The sequence below is a fragment of the Rhinolophus hipposideros genome (genome assembly GCF_964194185.1).
Source record: "Rhinolophus hipposideros genome assembly, chromosome: 3".
In the NCBI taxonomy this organism is placed as follows: Eukaryota; Metazoa; Chordata; class Mammalia; order Chiroptera; family Rhinolophidae; genus Rhinolophus; species Rhinolophus hipposideros.
In genome coordinates this window covers 5,208,073-5,230,384 of record NC_138049.1, presented here as the reverse complement: position 1 = coordinate 5,230,384, position 22,312 = coordinate 5,208,073, and the positions used below count along the sequence as shown (strand labels likewise).

The 22,312-nt window shown below is 36.2% G+C and overlaps 1 protein-coding gene across 3 annotated transcripts in view; it reads left to right on the top strand.

The window, feature by feature from the left end:
* Nucleotides 1–22,312, top strand: part of PACRG (parkin coregulated) — a 480,352-nt gene that overhangs the window by 34,311 nt on the left and 423,729 nt on the right. For all 3 annotated transcript variants that reach the window (XM_081044897.1, XM_081044896.1, XM_081044898.1), the window contains exon 2: nucleotides 19,921–20,055. In XM_081044897.1, the coding sequence (XP_080901023.1) occupies nucleotides 19,921–20,055 (135 nt within the window). The remainder of the gene's footprint in view (nucleotides 1–19,920; nucleotides 20,056–22,312) is intronic.

The following is a 22,312-nucleotide window of genomic DNA, read 5'->3' as shown; positions in this document are numbered from 1 at the left end:
GTAGTACAAGCAAAAATCAGGGAGTGCGATACCTCCAGTATTGTTCTTTTTTTTTAATATTGCTTTGGCTATTCGGGGTCTTTTGTGGTTCCAAACAAATCTGATGATTTTTTGTTCTATTTCTTTAAAAAATGCCATTGGGATTTTGATGGGGATTGCATTAAATCTGTATATGGCTTTGGGTAATATGGCCATTTTAACTATGTTGATTCTTCCAATCCACGAGCACGGAATGTCTTTCCATTTCTTTGTGTCTTCTTCAATTTCTTTCAAAAATGTCTTATAGTTTTCAGCATATAAATCTTTCACATCTTTGGTTAAGTTTATTCCTAGGTATTTTATTCTTTTTGCTACAATTGCAAAAGGAATTGTTTTTTCTATCTCTTTTTCTGAGATTTCATTGTTGGTATATAGGAAAGCAATGGACTTTTGTACGTTGATTTTGTAGCCAGCAACTTTACTGTATTCATTGATTGTTTCTAATAGCTTTTTGGTGGAGTCTTTAGGGTTTTCTATATATAGCATCATGTCATCTGCAAAGAGTGACAATTTAACTTCTTCATTCCCAATTTGGATGCCTTTTATTTCTTTCTCTTGCCTGATTGCTCTGGCAAGGACTTCCAACACTATGTTGAAAAGCAGAGGTGATAGGGGACAACCTTGTCGTGTTCCTGAACGTAGAGCAAAGGGCTTCAGCTTTTCAGCATTAATTATGAGATTAGCTGAGGGCTTGTCGTATATGGCCTTTATTATGTTGAGGTATTTTCCTTCTATACCAATTTTATTAAGTGTTTTAATCATAAATGAATGTTGTATCTTATCAAATGCTTTTTCTGCATCAATTGATAGAATCATATGATTTTTGTCCTTTATTTTGTTTATGTGATGTATCACATTAATGGATTTGCGAATGTTGAACCATCCTTGTGCCCCGGGGATGAACCCCACTTGGTCGTGATGAATAATCTTTTTAATGCATTTGACTCCAAAGGCAATGGAAGTAAAAACTAAAATAAATGAATGGGATTATATGAAACTGAAAAGCTTCTGCACAGCGAAAGAAACTATTGACAAAATAATGAGGCAACCAACTGAATGGGAGAAGATTTTTGCAAACAGTGCCTCTGATAAGGGGCTAATATCCAAAATATACAAGGAACTCATGAAACTCAACAACAAAAAAAAACCAACAACCCAATTGAAAAATGGACAGAGGACCTGAAGAGACATTTCTCCAAAGAGGATATACAAATGGCAAATAGACATGAAGAAATGCTCAACATCGCTAATCATCAGAGAAATGCAAATGAAAACCACAATGAGATATCACCTCACCCCAGTCAGAATGGCTTTCATCAACAAGACAAATAGTAACAAGTGTTGGAGAGGCTGTAGAGAAAAAGGAACCCTCATACACTGTTGGTGGGAATGCAGACTGGTGCAGCCGCTATGGAAGGCAGTGCGGAGGGTCCTCAAGAAATTACGAATAGAATTACCATATGACCCAGCAATCGCTCTCCTGGGTATCTACCCAAAAAATCTGAAAACATTTCTCTATAAAGACATGTGTACTCCAATGTTCATTGCAGCTTTGTTTGTGTTGGCCAAGACATGGAAACAACCAAAATGTCCTTCGATAGATGAATGGATAAAGAAGTTGTGGTACATATACACAATGGAATACTATTCGGCGTTAAGGAAAGATGATATAGGAGCATTTGTGACAACATGGATGGATCTCGAGAGAATAATGCTAAGTGAAATAAGTCAGACAGAAAAAGCAGAGAACCCTATGATTTCACTGATATGTGGTATATAAACCAAAAACAACAAAAGAACAAGACAAACAAATGAGAAACAAAAACTCATAGACACAGACAGTAATTTAGTGGTTACCAGAGGGTCACAGGGGTGGGGGGGGAGGGAGGTGAGGGTAAGGGGGATCAAATATATGGTGATGGAAGGAGAACTGACTCTGGGTGGTGAACACACAATGGGATTTATAGATGATGTAATACAGAATTGTACACCTGAAATCTCTGTAAATTTACTAACAATTGTCACCCCAATAAATTTAATAAAAAAAAAGAAAAAAGAATATGAATAATAAAATGTCAATAAAAAAAAAGAAAGATTTTGGCTGTGCTTATTAATGCATAAAACAGTATTTTGGGGATAATTATATTGCCAAAGGAAACAAGAGCTAAGATTATAAAAAAGTCTTTGCCTTTTAATTCTTTACGCAAACTTTTGAATCCTTAAATTTGCAAAGCTAGAAGCAAATTATGAAAGCTATACAAAGGAGCTATACCCCCAATTCTATGGTTTATACCAATGTCTCATGTAGGATAATGAAGTAAGAAATACCTTGTGGGTGAAGCCCCTGGAGGATAGCGGAGGAGGAATTTCCCTCCAGAGAGAAGATTAAGTCTTAATCAAGGAATTTCTCTCACCAACAGGACAGAAGGATCTCACAGTGCCTTCCTGGCAGGGACCGGTGTCTCTCTTTTCCCTTCGCTATGTGGAAGTGTTGATTGTGGTTATGTGGTCCTGCGCCACCATGTTATGTACAGCAGGGCAGGCAAGCTGCCCTTTCCATTCATACACGTCACATCACTGAGAGCCTCAACTTTGAGCTTTATGTGATGCCTGGGGCGGGGGGACTTTGGGTTGTCTGTGGAAACTGTAATCTATGGATGGGAAGAAGAATAAAATGGAGATTTGGTGATGAGACTGGTGGACTTAAGTCAACAAAGAGTAGAGTCATACAAAACCCTATTTCTCATGTTTCTGGGCACACAGCTAGACTACATTTTCCACCCTCGCTTGCTGTTAGATGTGGCCATTTTACTGAATGTTAGCCAGTGGTATGTGTGTGGAAATAATGTATGCCATTCCCAGTAATGTCCATAAAAACCTCCTACGGGCAACCATCTGCTCTCTCTTTCCTGTCAGCTGACTGATTGAGAAAACTCCTAAGACTTGGAAAAGGATAGGGCCACAGTATAAAGGGGCTAATGCCCAGAACGGCCACAGAAAAGGCAGGGATATCTGCTGTGGACTGTTATCAGAAGAAACAAAATTTTACTGGGTTTCACACGATGAAAGGTGATTGGGGGTTTCGATTGTTATAGTAGCAGGTGTTTTTTGCATCAATGCATTTTTTCATTTTGTTGTTAAATTTCTTCCTTTCACTTTTTAATGTTTGGAGATTATCCTTGTGAAGTATGAGAAGAGTCTATAAACTTTTTCAACTGTGTTATATCACTTTGGTTTCCCTTTGATACCATGTTAAAAAAATCAAATGCACTGTGAGTGCAGAGGTCTCAAGTTGAAAACAGTGCACAGTGAACTCTATATTGGTCATAATTTCCAAATAACATTTCAAATGACACAAAAGGGTAGCAGCGTTACAAGTAGAAATACTGAAATTTCTGTCATGAGTAATAGTTTATACTAGGAAATAAATAAATATATGATCTTAGCTTTTAATAAATAAATGATCTTAGCCCTTAGCTTTTGCAAGATATTGAAGAAGTGATTGATATTAGGTTATTCATTTATGGGTAGCTCTGTATTTTATTTCTTACCCTGTCAGACTGAGAAGGCCTACCATTTTTATTACGGCTGCTGATGTACCCTGTACTTATAGTTTTATTACCTGGTGGAGAAGCTACAAGATATTGGCAGTCCTTAATAACCAGCACTTTGTGTTTCCTTGTGTCAGCAAATTTCTTAGATTAATACCCTATGTTTGATTGATGGAATTGTGCCAAGTTTTTAGGTTCTAATTTCTCTAAATGCTTATAAAAAATAGTGAGAGGTATATAGCATGCACATGTAGTCTAAAATCTATCTATCTATCTATCTATCTGTCTGTCTGTCTGTCTGTCTGTCTATATCTAGGTATAGATAGTTTTATGTATACGGGGAGAGAGAGAGAGAGAGAGAGAGAGAGAGAGAGAGAGACACTTCAACACCTCTCTCTATATATCTTTTCCTAGTCAAACCTTTGTCTGAAACTGATGGTTAATATTTGTCTATGATTTAAAATAATCAACATGCTGTTGTCGATGTTATTACATTTGTAAAATATTTTTTTAAAAACCAACAACATGCAATTTAGAAAGAAAATACAAACATTAATATTCTGGAGTTCGGAGGCATAAGGGTACTTGTCTTTTAGTTTTTTGAAACTTATTAAAACTAGTTCAATGTCAGTGTTGAACAAGTACACCTGAATTTTTAAATTTTGAGACAATAATTTTAAAAAAATTATTGAATTAAACATTTGGTCTTTTGTGGTAACACTTAAGACATATCAATTATTTGCAAGGAATCTAAAAGAATAGAGAAGGTATTTCTCCCTCTTCCGATTGCAGGATGAGAGGAGGGTAACTCTTAAAAGCTTGAAACAATTTTTAAAATAATTGAAACTTGAATGAGCTTTGCTACAATCATTTGTGTGGTATTTCTATCAAACAGTTGTTAGTTCCTGTAGCACTAGAGAACAGTCTTGAAATATATGTTTTTTTATTTAGTTTCATAGCATGACTATTGATACGTCAAATATTTGAACATGACTATTACAGGAAACTAACTCATTTTTTGAAGTAAAAAATCAAGATTAGTATATAAATCCATAATGATGTTGATTTTCAAGATATAACTTACACTAAGGAGCATATTTTGCTTTATACAGATAAAAGGAATGTCTACTGTCTCAAATTATTCTTGGTTAAGTATACGATGAGGTTGCTTACACCATATTTCATTTAGCTATTTGAAAGTTAAATAGGTTCATTTGAAATCATGAATATCAAACATTAGTTTATATGAACTGCTTTAATTATTAATATCTTTTCAGCGTATCATCAGATATTAATTTAGACTGTTCTTATAAGTTTGTTGGACTTCCTCAATAGAAAATAATTTCCTGTGAATGAATGATTTCCCCCTATATTACCAAGGTGAGAGAGTTGTACCAAAATGATTGGCCAGACAATGTCAGATTCATTTATATAACTCTTCAAAATATCCTAGGAGAGCTTGATTATAATTCAGCATGATTTGAATCATGTCCTCCAAACCTATATTTCTATCCATACATGAAATAAAATCTTATCATAAAATCAGCCTATGATGTTGATGGTCTACCATTTCCTATTCTCAATATACCGATACTAGGATCTCAAATAGAAATCAATTATTCTGTTTTATCTGAGTAAAGGGATATTCTACTTTCATATATTTTTTAAAGTACTATAGTATATATAAATGGTATTTATGTGTTTTTGGATCTAACATGATTGGAAAAAAATCTTTAGTAGTTTCCTTTGTTTTACATTGGCATGAATGAAATGTTCCTGAATTGGCAATGATGTTGTTGTTAATATCACAGACCCTGGGGTTAAAAATATATGTATATCATTAAAACAAAACAATTCAGACATGACTCTTCCTCGACTTTACAGGTGCTTGTATAGTTTTCCCTTCTTTAGTTCGATTTTAAATATCCTAATGGAGTATTCTGTTTTGTAACAAGTCAAATAATTTTCTCCTTTGTAATTTTTTTTTCAACTTAGCCACTCCATACATAGATAATTCTTGTAATCTTTCCTCATAAATCAGTCTTTCTGGTTCATTAATCATCAGTACTGCCCTTTTAAATCTCACTATATATATCCCTTTCCCGAATACCTTACAGACCTGATTTTCCCTTTGCACTAAATTTATTATACATTCTTAAGTAGGCTGAAGATATAAATTGCTTTTGGGAAGAATGATGCTTTAACATGAAAAGGTCTCTAAGTGTAGTCGTATCTAGGTCTGTGTTGACCCCGCTATGTATCAAAAGACAACTTAAAGCCAGAGAGATCTGAATACGTCTTTAAATTACTTAGCACTTCTAAAATACTGAGTTACATTTGACTGGATAGCTCTAATAAAATGATAAGATTTATCGCTTATAAAGTCGCAGTATTATATTATTGTGTATTGCCCAGGAAAAATTTCCAAAGGAGAAATGAATATGTATATATTTAAAGAGGAAGCAGAATTTTTTATTAGTATAAATGAGCATATTTTTGACCAGTTTTTCTCCCCCTAGAATATACTATAGTTAGGTAGGATTATGATGCCCCTTTCAATTTATATATTTGATCCTTATAATTTCACCCACTTTGAGATATGTTTTATCGTGAGTGTGAGATTTATTGAGAAACAATCACTGTTATACAGATGTTCACTTAGACTGTAAACGTGTGTGCGTCCAAGGACTGAAAGCCAAACGAAAAGCAGTGGTTTCAGTGGCTGTGTTTGCTCTGCGTTCCTTTGACTCTCGCTTGCTTTGTGCTTCATCTAACGTTCCTATGTCTGCAGACCAGGACCCAGGTTCCAGACCTCATCGTCACTGTTGACTCCTCCCCTTTTTCATCCTCTACTCCATATGTAAATTTTCAAATAGGTCAAAACAATATCTTCTTATGCTTGCTCTTGTCTTGTCATTTCAAACGATGTATTTATAGATTGCCTGAACCTTCTAGGATGTAAACTCCAGGAGAGCAGGAATCTTACATGTCTTGTTCACTCTTAAATGCCTAGTACTATGTCAAACAATAGATGCTCAATAAATGTGTTTCTTAAAGGAATGAATGGTACTTGTGTTTGTCTTCCATTTGCATTTGGACTGGCATCCCCCTGGTGCTTTTTACCTCTATTTAGATTATTTAAAATAAATATACCTTTGACTTAAATTTCACCACCTAGTAGTCTGTTCTTGAAGGAAGATGGAAAGTGCAGGGGTAACGTGCAGTTTTAAACAGGCGCAGCCATGCAAAGCTTTCCTGAAAATGTGAGCCCTGGGAAGGGCTGTGCACCTAGCAGGAAGGCAGCCTATGCTGTGCCTGCTGTTAGGTGCACGGATGTGGTGGTGGGAGTGTTGGGAAGTTCTCGATGAGATTTCTGTTTTTCAGTGAAGAGCAACACAACCATGATGAGGATGGGGGAGGTTTCAGGAGAGAAAAGATGGTATGAAATATTCGTCCATGTGAGTGGTAGAGGGAAAGCATAGGGGAGTGTCATACCATTGCCAGCTGTGTTTTGCTCCAGCTAAATTCAGCTGTGTAGGTGTTAGCACAGATTTTGGCAGCATTAAAATTTGGCAAAGTACAGCAAACCAAGAGAGGGTTGATGGAGTTGAGGATGAATGTGAGAGAGAGAGATTATGCCAATTGACCGTGAAGCGCAGAAAAGAGGAAATAAGCAGTGAAAAGGATGTAGATAATTGTTACAGTGAAGGGATTTGGGGTTTTAGGATTAGGGCTTCAGAGGGATTGAGCCTGAAAGATAAGAAGTGGTGCTAGCCTTACAGTCAGGTCTTTGAAGTTGCAATTATGGAGGGGCTGCAATACTTTCGTAATAAACCTCAGAGTAGCTGGCTGACCAGGATGCAGGTCCAGATCATTGACAGACAACAGGTCAAGGAAATTGAGAGGCCGGGCAGGCTACTGGACCGATTACCTCCATAGCTACTGAGATTTTATAGACTAGTCTGGAAGTGGCAGTGAGCAGCACTCCCTCGTTAGGCCCCGTCTTATAAGGTGGGTTTTGGGGAGAAGACAACTGACACTGTAGGGAAGGTGGTATCCTTCGGTCATGTCAAGTTTCAGTGAGAACAAGGAAGTGAGGAAAACATTCTCAGTGTGTGTGGGGGGGGGCAGTGCGGTTTGGGTCAGATCTCTGTGGAATCGCGAATTGTGGGGGGTAATCAAGGGAGACTTGATTTCCCTCTAGAGGCTCCCATGGGTAAATTCGTAGTTTAGTTTAGTTTACCACTGTGTTCTACGGTATGAACATTCTCATAAACATCTCCCAGCACACTTTCTTATTGAGAAAGACAGAAATCCTGTGTAAGAGGCTCCCAAGGATAGATGCCTAGGAATGCAACTGTGAGGTCACAGGGTAGACACGTTACTAGGCAACGCCAATGATTCTCCAAGTGGCTGTCAATTTACACTCTAACCAGCAGGAATAGGACTTCCTGTGGCTCAATTTCTTCTCTAACTCTTCATAGTGTCATAGTTTTTGGTCATCTGGTAGCAAAAGATGTTTTATTAATGTTCCATTTGCACCCCTGTGATTATTTATACAGTTTAGCATCTTTATTTTGTTTATTGGCTATCCAGTTTTATTCTTCTGTGAAGTTACTGTTTATTGGGTTGTTTATCTTTTTATCTTTTTGATTTGTTGGGAGTATTCATATGTTTTGTATACTTTTTTATCATTTATATATGTTGGCTATAGCTCTTCCAAGTGTATGTTTCTTTTAACTTTTTAGATTGTCTTTTAAAATTAGCAATCATTGTTAATTTTAATGTGAACAAATATATTAATCTGTTCTTTATCGTTTTTGCTTTTATCTTTCTTAAGAAACCCTTCCCTATCCCAAAATCATAAAGGTTTTTTTTGTATTTTTATTAAAATTTGTATGTAGTCTTTAATTCTTTAAATCACGTGGAAGTGGATTTGTGTATGGTGTGAGGTAGAGCTCCAATTTCGCTTTTTTACATGAACATACTGTTGTCCCAGGATCATATGTTAAATGGTACAGCCTTTCTGTGCATGTCAGCAATGTCACCTCTATTATATTATCAAATGAATCCATGCATTCATTCTACAAATATTTATTGAACACCTATTACTGTACCAGACACTATTAATGTAACAGGGAACAAAGCAAACAATCTGTTCTGGAATTTATAATCTAGCTCAGGTAGGAAGGAAATAAACAATAAACTTTATAAATACATTTCATAGTATGTCAGAACAGAATGAACACTATGGAAAAAGAGAAAAAGCAGAGCAGGATAAAGAGGATGGAGGTCCAGGGTGGGGAGAGAGTTGTATTGCATTAGATGGTCGTGGAAGGTCTCAACGAGGAGAGTTGGGCAGATACTTACAAGAAGTAAGGGGGTTCATCAAATAGAAATATGGAGGAAGAACACTCCAGGCAGAGGGAACAACCACAACAAATTCCCCAAATTAGCATCTATCTGGTGTGTTCAAAGAGCAGCAGGAAAGCCGGTGTGTTGAAGCACAGATAACTGTGGAGAGTAACAGGAGATGAGACCACAGATGAAATGGGGGGAGCAGGATGTGTATGTCTCTGTGGGCCTTTGTGTGGATCATGTTACTAGGACACTTACTAGTTCTTTCTCTTTCTTTTTCATTTAAGTATTTGTTCCACTTGGGACTGATTCTGTTGTAAAGTGTGAGGAATTGATCCAATTGGATTTTTTTCCTAGACTGCTACCACTTGTCCCAATACCAGTTCTTCTGTGAAAACTTCAATTATGCATAATTTAGATCTCCTTTGGCACTCTTTCTCTCCCACATCATACATTTTTCTCATTTCTATCACCTGTATCCTCTTCATATTTTTGCAGTGTTCTTGGTCCCTTTCACTTCTTCCGGTTTCATCTTCATACTTTGGAATTTTCATTCCAACATGTTGTCGGAGTTGTACCAGCTTATGTTTCATCATCTCCTAGCACATCATCATCTCCTCTGTCACAGTTTTTGCATTTCTCCTTTCTGGTCTTTTTCCATGAAAGTTGCTGCTTCATCAAGTTTTTAAAAATTTCTTGACAAAATATTTGGTTGCAGTGTTTATCTCTGCATGGTATGTTTTTGTCGACTGGTAAGTTTCACTGCTCTTTTATACATGTTTTTTTTTTTTTTCCTTGTAGTGTCTTTGTTTTGATGTTGTGCTGGTTCCCATTTTAATCCTCATCATTGAGACAGTTGGCTTTTCCTAGACTGTAGTTTGAAATATGTTTCTCGGTCTTGGTAAAGTACAGTATTCTTTTGGGATTTATACTCCAAAATCTTTCTCTTTCTCTGCTATCAGAAAGGAAGATGGTTGCAGATATTATTTGTTTATGTATTTATTTTGGTGACATTTCTCCTCTGCTTCTCTGATCCCAAATGGATATGAAAGGTCTTCTGTTTTGAGCCCTATTTACACCCATTTCTGCAAACAGGAGACAACATTTGCCTTTTATGGGATCTTTCTCAACAGAAATAATTTTTGTTTCTGGTGTTTTCTGGAATGTATCGATGATCTCTCTCATCACTCACCATATTTCTTCTCTTCCCCATGACATGGAACTTGCCTTCGGTAGCTTTTGGAGGTCCTAATATTACAGCAAATGAAGTTCATGGCTTGTTTTTATTCACCTTATTATATTGTATGATTTTAGAATACAAATAAGAGAGAAATACTCATATTAGAAATCATTTTAACCCTTGAGATTTAGTCCTTGTTAGGTACCAAGGAAGTAAAGTAGGCTGGGAAGGAGGACATTTCTTGACTCCTCTTGTATTTTATTTTAAAGTCAAGGTTATCACAGATTTTATTATATATTAAAAACAAATATATAGTAACATATTTCTAAGGAAAGACACAAGAGGAAACTCCTCACTGACTCAGGTAGTGTGTGTGTGCACACGTGTGTAAATTACTTATACAAGATTATGGATTACTTGTATAAAATTCTAATAAAAATATCTAATATATTTCAAATCATCCTTACAGATTCTACTCAAATGATATAATCATGAGCATGTATTGAAAGTAAATTATGGCTGTGAAGAAGGAACACTTCTAAATGTAAAGCATGCTACTGATAGAAGTTTCTGGGTTGGTGAATTGTATCTACTACTTGGGACTGGTTAGACAAATGGCCAAGACTGTCTTGTTGTTAATAGAAAAAAGGTTAAGAATTTATTCTCCATGTGGACAAGTTGGCTTTATTTTGGCCACAAGCTAATATAACTTCAGCTAGCTTTCACAGATGAAGATCTTGGCTCTTCATCTTGGAAAAATGTACTTCATTTTATATATTTATTCATACACACACACAGAGAGAGAGAGAGAGAGAGAGAGAGAGACAGAGAGAGACAGAGAGAGACAGAGAGAGAGAGAGACAGAGAGAGCAAAAAAAGTGTACACATGTTAAGAAACGAAAAAAAACTATGTTAAAATTGTAATACTCAACATATACCGATAACAAAAGATGAATACAAGTCATGTGTACACATTTTTTTGGCACCCCGGTATACAAGTCGGACAATTAAGTTCACGAACTCATCCCAGAAAAAGTGCTACATACCTCATTGCAAAACTTCACTCTGGTCACCTTTGAAGTCCTCCCCTTGGGAAGCTATGCACCGATGCAAGTACCTAGTCCACCCTTCAAAGCAATTTGGGAACTCTTCTGGAATGGCCATCAGAGCTGTTGCCATATTACCCTTCATGTCCTGAATGTCATCAAAATGTCTTCCTTTCAATATTTCCTTTATATTCGGGTAAAGAAAGAAGTCATTGGGGGGCCAGATGAGTAGGGAACGTGTTCCAATACAGTTATTTATTTACTGGCTAAAAACTCCCTCACAGACAGTGCCCTGTGAGCTGGTGCATTGTCGTGATGCAAGAGCCATGAATTGTTGGTGAAAAGTTCAGGTCATCTAACTTCTTCACAGCCTTTTCAGCACTTCCAAATAGTCAACTTGGTTAGCTGTTTGTCCAGTTGGTACAAATTCATAATGATAATCCTTCTGATATCAAAAAAGGTTAGCAACATCGTTTGAACAAGTCCACAAACTTAATTGTCAGACCCCGTGTGTGTGTGTGTGAAATCTAAATAAAAATAAAAACATATTACATCTTGATAGTGAATGATGCATCTATCTTTACCTAGGGTAAACAACACACTATTTAGGTAACTCTTCATTCCTTCTTCTCCTTTCACATTCTTAACATTTCTTTCTTGATTGAATGAACCATAGTGGAAACCATGGTGGAAAACCCAAAACAATAAGATCATAATCTAGTATTTCTTATTATGTTATCTTTCAGTTAAGTTGTCATATGTGTGCTTTGTATGTATAATAACATAAATGTTTTAGAATATTTCTTTCTTCCCTTATATGACCTCTAGAGTTTAAAAGTTATACTCAGGGTATTTAATATCTCTGTAAAGTATATGAACTTTCAAAGTACTTTAATTTAAAAGGAGGCAGTAAGCTTAAGGAAAAGCAGAACTCTTTTTTAAAAATATAAATATGTTTTATTGTAGACAGTTCTAAAAATTGTTTTCTATTAAATAGCTAGTTCTTTCTGGAGAATATCAGTTTGCATCATTAGACACAAGGATTTTCAAATTTTCCATTAAAATATTCATGATATGTAAAATGCAGATGGTAATATAGTCTCGTCACATATACAAAAATGACATTTTTACCCTAATTATTCAGTAAGAAATAACTCTGTTACAAGACAAAAAATATATGTTTAGATACAAACTATTTTCCATACTTTAAACATTAGAGGTGTAAGGGGAATAGATATCTTTTAAACTCTTACCCATTTATATTCTCCTTTCACATTTAGCTCCCTCGTTTCCGTGGCCTTAGTGTTAAGTGTGACAGTGTTTTAACCAAGCCGCCTCAGTCATTCAGGCACGTTATCAGTTCTGCAAGACAAATGCTAAATAGTATGTCTAAATTGAAATCTCCGATGACTCTCTGGAGACAAGTTGATAGCAAGAATCACACTTGGGCACTTAAATCTGTGGCCTTTTTCTGTACTTAACTGCACAAAGAGATCAGCTTTTGAGTAAAGTTTTTAGCCTTCATGTGTCAAGATTTCTTTTGTATCATTTGATTATTGTGCCTCATTTTGTTAGGAAAGACTATCAATCCTCCTTTTTTTTTTCTACATGGAGAATTTAATGAACCACTTATGTCTAGTACTTTAACCAAAATAATTGAAAAAGAAATTGGGTAGCCCAGCCATTGCTTTGCAGGTGATTGTAGAGTGTAGAGACTACATTTTGAAATACAATCTCAGATCCAAGAATATTCCAGTTTAGTTATACACTTGAAATGAAGTAACCATAATTTCCTCAGCAATCTTTGGGACTTTCTCCTGTCCTAGAGCATTGCAGAACCATTTCTGAATCACATTGCTGGATGCTAGCCTGAAAGAAGTCTAGTGCCTGCAGAGCTGAGGTCATTGTTAGGATGACAGCTGAGAACAAATAAGCATTGACATGTAAATCGGGATGCCTTTCCACAGTTCCTTTGGATTTCAGTTCATATGAAGAGTAAAACAAGGACTTTGTGTGCCCTGTGAGATCCCTCTTAGCTCCACAAGTGGCTGCATTCTCAGATAAGATGGTATGTCCGCAGTGTTTGTTGAATTAATGCATACACGTGCTGGGTTATAGAGGTGTGGGAAGGATTAAATACCTTATGCTTCCGGTGTCTGTGGAGGAATGGCTAGACAGATCAACAGTCAGCTTGCAAATGTCTTTGTGTAGCGTGTCAATGGGAAATCATTTATGGCTTTTAAATAGATGAAGATATGATTTAATTAGTCTATTAGAATATTCATTGTGCAGTCAGCAGAGGAGTGATCTAGAAAAGGCAAAGCTGGAGGCGAAAAGAGCAAATAGAGCAAAGACAAAGAGACTTTCCTGCAAAAATTTAAAACCTTTAAATGTTAAATAAATAAAATGGAAAGCAGAGATGGTGAGGAGATCATTGGCGGTTAAATGCAACCAACAGTTAATACCTTTCACTATAAAAGCGTCATACAAATTGATGTTAATTTGGAAGAGACATGAACACATATGCACACATTCACACATGTGTGCATATGGCATTTATATTAAAATGAGAAAATGTTCATCCTCATTCGTTAAATTGGGAGGATAGTCAGGTGCTATTGACTGAATTTGTGTCTCCCCAAATGTTATATGCTGAAGCCCTAACTGCCAACATGATGCTATTTGGAGGTGAGCCTTTGGGAGGTAATTAGGAGTATGAGGTGACCCCAAGAGACTGGGGCTTCCGTGATGAAATTAGTTTCCTTATACTAACCCTTACAGCAGCTCAAGCAGACTAAGACACAAGACCTGTTCTTTTGCTTAATTAACAAATAACTTTATCAAGATTCATGACATATTAAGATTATCTCATATGGGGGATTCTGTCTGAAGGAAATAATATAAAATATGAAAAATGTATTATGCCTGAGATGTTTATAATAATGTAATTACAAAATCCAAAGAAAATTGGAAATAATGTAAATTCCAAATATAATTGCAAAGTGTCAGTGAAATACTGCCTAGACATGAAAAATTAAATTTTGATATCAGTAGCAACATCAAAACCTATGATACGAAGTGAAAAAAGTACATAAAATAGAAAGGACATAAATATGTAAAAATATGGTATTTGTATATGTTTTTGGTCAGTCTAACAGGGAAAGCACATTATTAATAGGTGCTAGAATTATAAGTGGTTTAACAAGATTCCCCTCTATTCTGCAGTTTATTATTTATATACCATAAGTAGATTATTTGCATCTTTGTAGTCTGAAGACTGTCTCATCATAGCCTCTAGCACTCCTTATTCCATCAGCCATGCACCCTAGATAGTTCCTCTTTAGCTTTTGGCCAACACCCAATCCTTTAATGCAGTGATGGCGTCATGTCCTTCAGAGGAGAAGGTCAAATCTCTTTCCTACTCCTCACTACCTCTCTGATTTCTGCCAGGTTATTGCGGAGCTCTAAGCTCTGATTTCCTTGTCTGTAAGATCATTTCCTGTGGGTTTTGTTGAGATGGATAATGTTTGTAAGACAAGGAACACAATATTAACAGATGTTCTTATTATTTTTGATGCCACCCTAACTTCAGGCCTTTGTCATCTCATGCTTGGACACTGTGTCAAGTCCATTTTGGTCATCTTGTCTCCAGTCTCCTGATGGCAGGCCATCCAGTTAAATCTCAGTGGACAAATCTTCCTAAAATAGATCCCCCACACCACTTGGAAGTTTTCTCTGCCACTCACTGCTACCTGTAGGGCCTGACTTTTAAGGACTCTGCAGGATGTCTATATAAATATGAATATTTATATACATAAATATTCATATACATTTCTTGTTATCTTCTCTGGCTGTTATTGGCAAAAACATTGCTATCATAATGTGTTGTTGTATCATTAAATTGTTACATTGTTGCAGCTTCTTATAATAGCTGCCTGGTCCTATGAGCTCACTTCTGTCAGTGCTGGGGGGCTGCAACTGTCATTACAACCAGATTTGCTTGTTGTTAATACCATGCAGACAACATCCTGGTCACTTGGTGACCTTGGGTATTGCAAAATTTCTGACGTAGTAAAGCAATTACAGTTGGCACCTGGGGCACACACTGAATTACAATCCTTCTCAGAAGTCTAGGCTGAAAGCAACACATCTGCGGGCCCTGGGGCCAGCATTCAGGTGCGGTGTAGCTCAGAGACTAGACTCACCAGGGGCGTCACCACAGTGCTTTCATGAATCCAAATTTCAGGTTGAAACTGATGAAAATAGGAAAGGAATGTCTTTGCATTTCATTGTTTCAATATTTTTTTTAATTTATTGGGGTGACAATTGTTAGTGAAATTACATAGATTTCAGGTGTACAATTCTGTATTACATCATCTATAAATCCCATTGTGTGTTCACCACCCAGAGTCAGTTCTCCTTTCATCACCATATATTTGATCCCCCTTACCCTCATCTCCCTCCGTGACCCTCTGGTAACCACTAAACTATTGTCTGTGTCTATGAGTTTTTGTTTTTCATTTGTTTGTCTTGTTCTTTTGTTGTTTTTGGTTTATATACGACATATCAGTGTAATCATAGGGTTCTCTGCTTTTTCTGTCTGACTTATTTTGCTTAGTATTATACTCTCAAGATCCATCCATGTTGTCACAAATGTTTTTATATCATCTTTCCTTACCGCCGAATAGTATTCCATTGTGTATATATACCACAACTTCTTTATCCATTGTTTCAATCTTAATGAGTTGGCTAAAGGGACCAATTAGAATAATACAATGTACATCCCCCACTTGAAGTAAAAGTCTATTTTTTTAGCAGCTTCAGATATGCTGAAAAAAGGAAGCTTTCAGACGGTATGATAAAGAATTTTCGAAAGCCTTAAATTCCTTTCTACTAATTATTATTAGTCTTGTGACAATATGACAGAGACTGTGATCTAAGTCCTAAATCCATTACAGCACATTCAATAAAGTACTCTGTCATCTGTATTCACTTCAAAGTACATTCAATATCTCGGTTCCCAAGTGCATTAGATTTTATTAAAAGCTTTCTGCTGCAACATCCATTCTTCCTAATTGGTTTATGGGTAGCCCTCACCATTCAGGCAAATCCTAATTGCATTTTCCCACAAATCTAACTTGATTTATGGTTCCTTATTTGCTCTATATTATTTATAAAAAATCGGGGTAAAATTTTTAAGACATTAAATAAAACTTACAGTAGTTCTAAAACATGAGACTTACCTAGGATTCTTAACAGCGTTTTCACTTGTTTTTAAATTGTTTAGTCAAAGTTACACCTTTCTGTGTGTTTCCAGTGATAATATCTTTATTACCATTCCAGAGGTCAATTATATTTACTGAAATTTTCTAGTACAGACTTTTAGAATTACTTGGAATGTTGGAATGCATTATGGGTAAAATAAAAAAAATAGTATTTCCTCCTATAAAGTTTAAGTGGATACATAGGTATTTCAGATAGAAGCAAAATACTACCTAGAAACAAAGTGATGTTTTCTGTGTGCAGTTTGGTAACGCCTCTGCTGCACCAACAGGTCTAACCTGCTAGGTGTAAGGAATGCCTAACAATTCATGAAAAGCCTCTGGGCTTCTTAGAAATGTGTTCATTCTTTGAAAAGTTTGGGCAATTCAAAGTTTGCCTTCAGAACCGGCAAGATCAGAGTATATTTAGAATAAGAGAGAAAAGGAAAAAGAGATATTGAATTTAAGATACTACAAAGAGAAGGGATAAAAATGGGGAACGTCAAGTGAATTTTAGGTCCATTAAACAAGCGGGAGGCCTGCTGTCGACATCATCAATAATAATTTAGCATCTAGAAAATCTCAAAAGGATGGTTATCAGATGATGAGCAAGACGCAAGGTCTAAATGATGGTTGTAGTTGAATTTATTAAATGAGGTATTGGGTCTTTCATTTCTACTAGAATAGTCAAAGGGCTCCCCAACACCCATAGTGTCCATGGAGACCCCATGGGGGCCGCCTGGTTTTCCGCCCCAGCCAGCAGTAATGACAGAGTCTTCCCCTTTCCCGCTCGGATGTTGTCAAAGCATGCCTCAGAGACAGTCAGGATTTTCACACTGCCCGGCAGTAATGAGGCCACCCCATCGGTGTGTGGGGAGCACCCTTCCCTCTCAGGTTGGTGTCAGTGGAGGCCAAGTAGTGCTGGAGCCCTACCTTCACCCAGTATTGACGAGGGCTCCCTCCACGGGGGTCAGTAGAGGCCAGGCGGGGTACCGGGACTTCTGCACCAACCTGGCAGTGATGAGATGCCTCCCTCCGCCAAGACTCTGCCAGAGACATGTCAGATAAACCAGAAGAAACAGGAGGTTTAAGATCAAGTCTCCAAATAAATAAACCAGCATCTACGTTTCAATTGTCACACCAAGATCAGAAAGACCACAAAGCAAATGGAAGAAGATGTCTTAATCAATACATGCTGCCCCCTCCCCAGTCGTGGCAACCACCACTCCACTCTGTTTCTATGAGTCTTTTTTTGTTGTTAGATTCCACCATAAGAGAGATCATTCTGTATTTGTCTTTTTGTCTGACTTATTTCACTTAGTATAATGCCCTCACGGTCCATCCATGTAGATGGCAGGATTTCCTCCTTTTTATGGCTGAGTAATATTCCATTGTATAGATACCACATATTCTTTATCCACAAAAGTTAATTAAAAAAAAAACAAACATAAAATGACATACCTTCTGAGCAGTCATCAGTACTCTACAATGACAATTCTTACACACATGCACACACACACGCACGCATGCACAATTGCACTTTAACTTTCTGTAAATATGTATGCATGCTAGTTTAACTTGGCTTAGTATTCTCTTTATGTTCTACCACTTTGGAGGGGTGTTAAAATGGTGACACCGTGGTATATGGTAACCTTTTTTTTTTTTTAATGTAACTTCTTGGCAAAATAAAAAGTTGTCAATTCTTTATCAATTCCAAAAAATGTGATTCAAGATTTTCTGGTCCATGAATTGGGAAAATCACAGCTCTCCATTTCCTATTATCCTGATGAACCTGAGAATGTTCTCGATTGTATGTAGAGTCTAGCTCCGAGCTCTGCACAAAATAGTTGTTGGACGTACAGGGTTATTTAACAACTGCATGAATTGGGCTGAAAATGGTGGCTAATAATTCTAATGCCAGAACAAATTTCACATCTTCAATAAGTAAGAGGAAATAGTGCGTCCCCCTGCCCAGTGTCACCTTGGTTACTTATGTGATTGTATATTGGGCATGTGCTATGTAATGACGAAAATTCAGATTTTCACAACTGCCTTTGTGTTACCTCACTCTTCTACTGTGCTCCAACATTTAATCATCTTAATAAGATATTTCTTAATATCCCACTTATTTCCTAATATTAGCCTTTATATGTCCATTAGATAAAATGTATTTGTCATTATCTAATGTACTTACTGGGGATACCAAAGAAATGTATAAAAGTGGACACTTTGGTAAACATTGCTCAAGCAGTAGTTGGCCATAATCAGAAGTGTGTGGACGCTGATGGGAACCCATTTTGAGCACCTCTTGTCATTGCAGAAGTCAAATGTGACTTGTATTCATCATTTGTTATCTGTATATATTATTACAATTTTAATACAGTTTCCTTTCTTAAAATGTGTGTACATTTTTTGGGCACCCTCTGTATTATATTTTGTATATTCCTTTGTTAAAATTAAAGTTTTCACATAAATATTAAAAATTAACATAACTTAAAATATTAAGATATTACATAAATTATTAGCTATCTTGTCCATATTAAGAATTAACAAATTAATCATGGTTTTATTAAACTACTAAATGACTAGCATTTTCCCTTTTTTTCAAATATGGGGAAAGATAATCATGTTTAGACTATACGTAAGGAACAATACAGTGAACTATAATTTTCTAAATAGTTCACTAATCACTTTGAGTCTTGGAACCTAATTAATTAGTTTATATGTAAATAATGCACATTTAAAATTGTACTCATTAGTACACTTTGAGTGTACGCATTAATGTACTCAATGTGAATAACTCAATATGAAATATTTCTTCTTTAATAAATATATCAATTTGAGGGATGAAAGATTCTCATGTAATCTTAGTTACTTTCTCATAAATTCATATTATCAAATGTATGCTATATACGCACATAGTAGATCAGCATTTTTTCTTTATTAACCTCTCATTTATTATCAGTAAATTTTATATCACATTTTATAGGGTCTTTTTTGTTAATATTTATAACATGAGACTATATCCTACAATGTGATGTATGTAGAAAGATATAAAGGAGATGTTTTAAATTTGTTACTTCAGGATTCCACAAAATAAATCAGACCTGAGATTAGAATTAGTAATTATTAGGAAGCTTAAGTTTTAATACTGTGAACATAGATAAATTTATTAAAATATTTTTTAAACAAAAGTTCAGGCTTCCCTTCCTTATAAAATATTTTAAGTGATATTTTCTAATAATACGTCCAAAGTAGCTTGAAATAAAGTAAACCCTTAACAGTGACCATAAAATAATTTTCTTCTCCAGATGTTTGTATTAGTGAGATTCCTGCTGTCTATTATTAGTAATTTGGTCTTTACATCCAGAATATTTTATACAAACTGAAACTTAAAAAAAAAAAAAAACAGAAATGACTATTTTCTCTGTGTATTTTTCAGTGTGTTTTAAAATCTGATTCCTATTTGGTTTTTTTCTTTGAAGGTGAGAGGTCCTCCAGCAGCAGGAGCATTTAAAGAAAGACCAACCAAGCCCACAGCATTTCGAAAATTTTACGAGCGAGGAGACTTCCCAATTGCCCTTGAGCATGATTCGAAAGGAAACAAAATAGCGTGGAAGGTAAGTCAGGGCACAGCTGGGAGAGCCAGCTGCACTTGCCGAAGTGACATCTCCCAATGCCAACCTAACTTGGCTGATAAATAAACGGGAGTGAATTCGCAGCAAATGGAAGATGGTGGGTAAGCTCTTAGAGAAAGCCTCCCCGTGTCAGCTGTCCACCTTGACTAACAATTAAATTATAGCCTGCAAAAAAGAAAATGACAGAGTTGCTTTGCCTTAGAGAATTGTCTGGTGCCCAATTCATCTCTATTTTTATGAGAACCTGGCAGCCCAGCCTGTTTCAGGCAGTCCATCAAATGATGGAACTGGTGGCTAGATACAGAGAGCAATAGCCATTTATCTCCCCCAAATTTCACCTTCCTGCAGGACACTTCCAAATGGAAGCTTTAATTACCTAAATGGATAGGTCAAGATTGTCTGCTCCCTGGAAATGCAGAGTGGAATACAAAAGAGAGCCGGTTCCCAGTGCTGTGCTCTCCTTTCTGTGTGCAGTACGTGTCAGCCAGAGCCGTGGCTGTCATACGTGCCCTGTTAGAGGCTGACCTCCACTGCTGAAACCATTACAGCACCGACATTTTCCTGACAAAAGGTTAATTGGCTTCAAAATAAATGTATCGCCTAATGACTCCATTCTAATGTGGCTGTGTTTCTTTCTAAAAGGCTCACTGATGTTATTTGTAAAAACTTGCCAATCTCTTAACTGGAGAAGGCTGTTACATTTAATTTGAAAAATGAATGCTGATCTCTAACAAGCTTCACTATTTAATTATTTTTGTCATCAACGACTTGGCTTTGGGTGATATTTATCAGCTAAAAGGGTTTCTCAGCCTTAAAACAGAAAAGCGGTTGCACATGTGTAACGCATCAGGTTAAGGAACATAAAAGGTTTTTGCCAAATATCGTTTAAAGTAAGCAATTGACCCATTTAACTAAAAAGTCCTATCGTAGTGTCTGAAGAAGGTGAACGTAGGAATTGTAACTGGTAACAAATGAATTTATGTTAAAAAGTAAAATGATCAAACTGAAGAATTCATCAAACTGTCTTAGAAAGATTCATTGAAGTTAACCTCTTCTTTCCTGTCTTTATGGAAAAACAAAGAATTGTTTGCATTGTTTCTATGTCCTTAAATGTTTTCATATAATTATGAAACATTTACAAATCTTGAACAGACATCTGATAGACAGTTATTGAACTTAGAGTATTACAGATTATTTGGCAAGAGAAATCTGAAGGTGCCCTTGTTATTTAATTTTGTCATAATTTTTTAGGAGGATTGTCATAATGCTTTTCATTGTCTCCATGACAGTGTGAAATTTCTCATGTGAAAATGTGCATGTAATGAGAAAGAATTCATAGGAAGTATGACTAATTTAGATATTTTAGTCTTAATATAAGTACCCATTTCCATAACTTTACTGCGATGTTGGGGTTGGTTTATATTTCATTAATTTTGTGGATATTGTGTTTGTGTACTGGTTCACACAAGATAACACAGTGGAGATTCCTAAAAATCTGATCCCTTTGAGTAAAAGAACTTGCCATGTTTCTTTATAAAAAGTGAGTGGATTTGGTCTTTTAAGTAAGTATAGCACATGAAAAAATCATGTCAATTAAAAGAACTTATAGATTTTTTTGACCTGTTCAAATACTCTTATCAGTACCTTTTAGAAATGTCAAGAGACAAGAAAAAATTCGTCTCGAAAAATAATAGCATATATGATGAATCATTTTGCGTTATCTTTGCTAATCCAGCAGTCAGAAGGGATATAAACTGCTTTTCTTTTTTATAGCTATATTAATTCTCTTAAGCTACTATTGACTATTGTACTGATCCAGCCATCTACAAAGTCAGAATAAAGAGGAAGCAATTTATTTGCTGCCACTGGTAGGATGGCAGCGTACATTTAAAGAAACATCCCACTACCCATGAGACTTCTCTTTTAAAGCTGTGCCAACCACACTTCAATTTACTTCTATCCTATTGAAAATAAAACATTAAAAATGTTAAGCATAGTCTCCATATTTACATTTAGTCCCTAGCACGCTCGCTGTGGGGCGGTCTGGGACTTGGTAGGAGCACAGGGCATCTTCGGGCGGCAGTTCCTAAAAAAGGGGGCCTGGAATATTGAAGGAAGCAGGGCTTCTTCCCCCACAAAACAAACCAAACCAACCAAGCGGAGCCCCTGCCCTGCATGTCTTTGCATGTGGGCAGTCTGGTCACGCAAATCTCATCTCCACGTCATAGCTCTCCCCTCG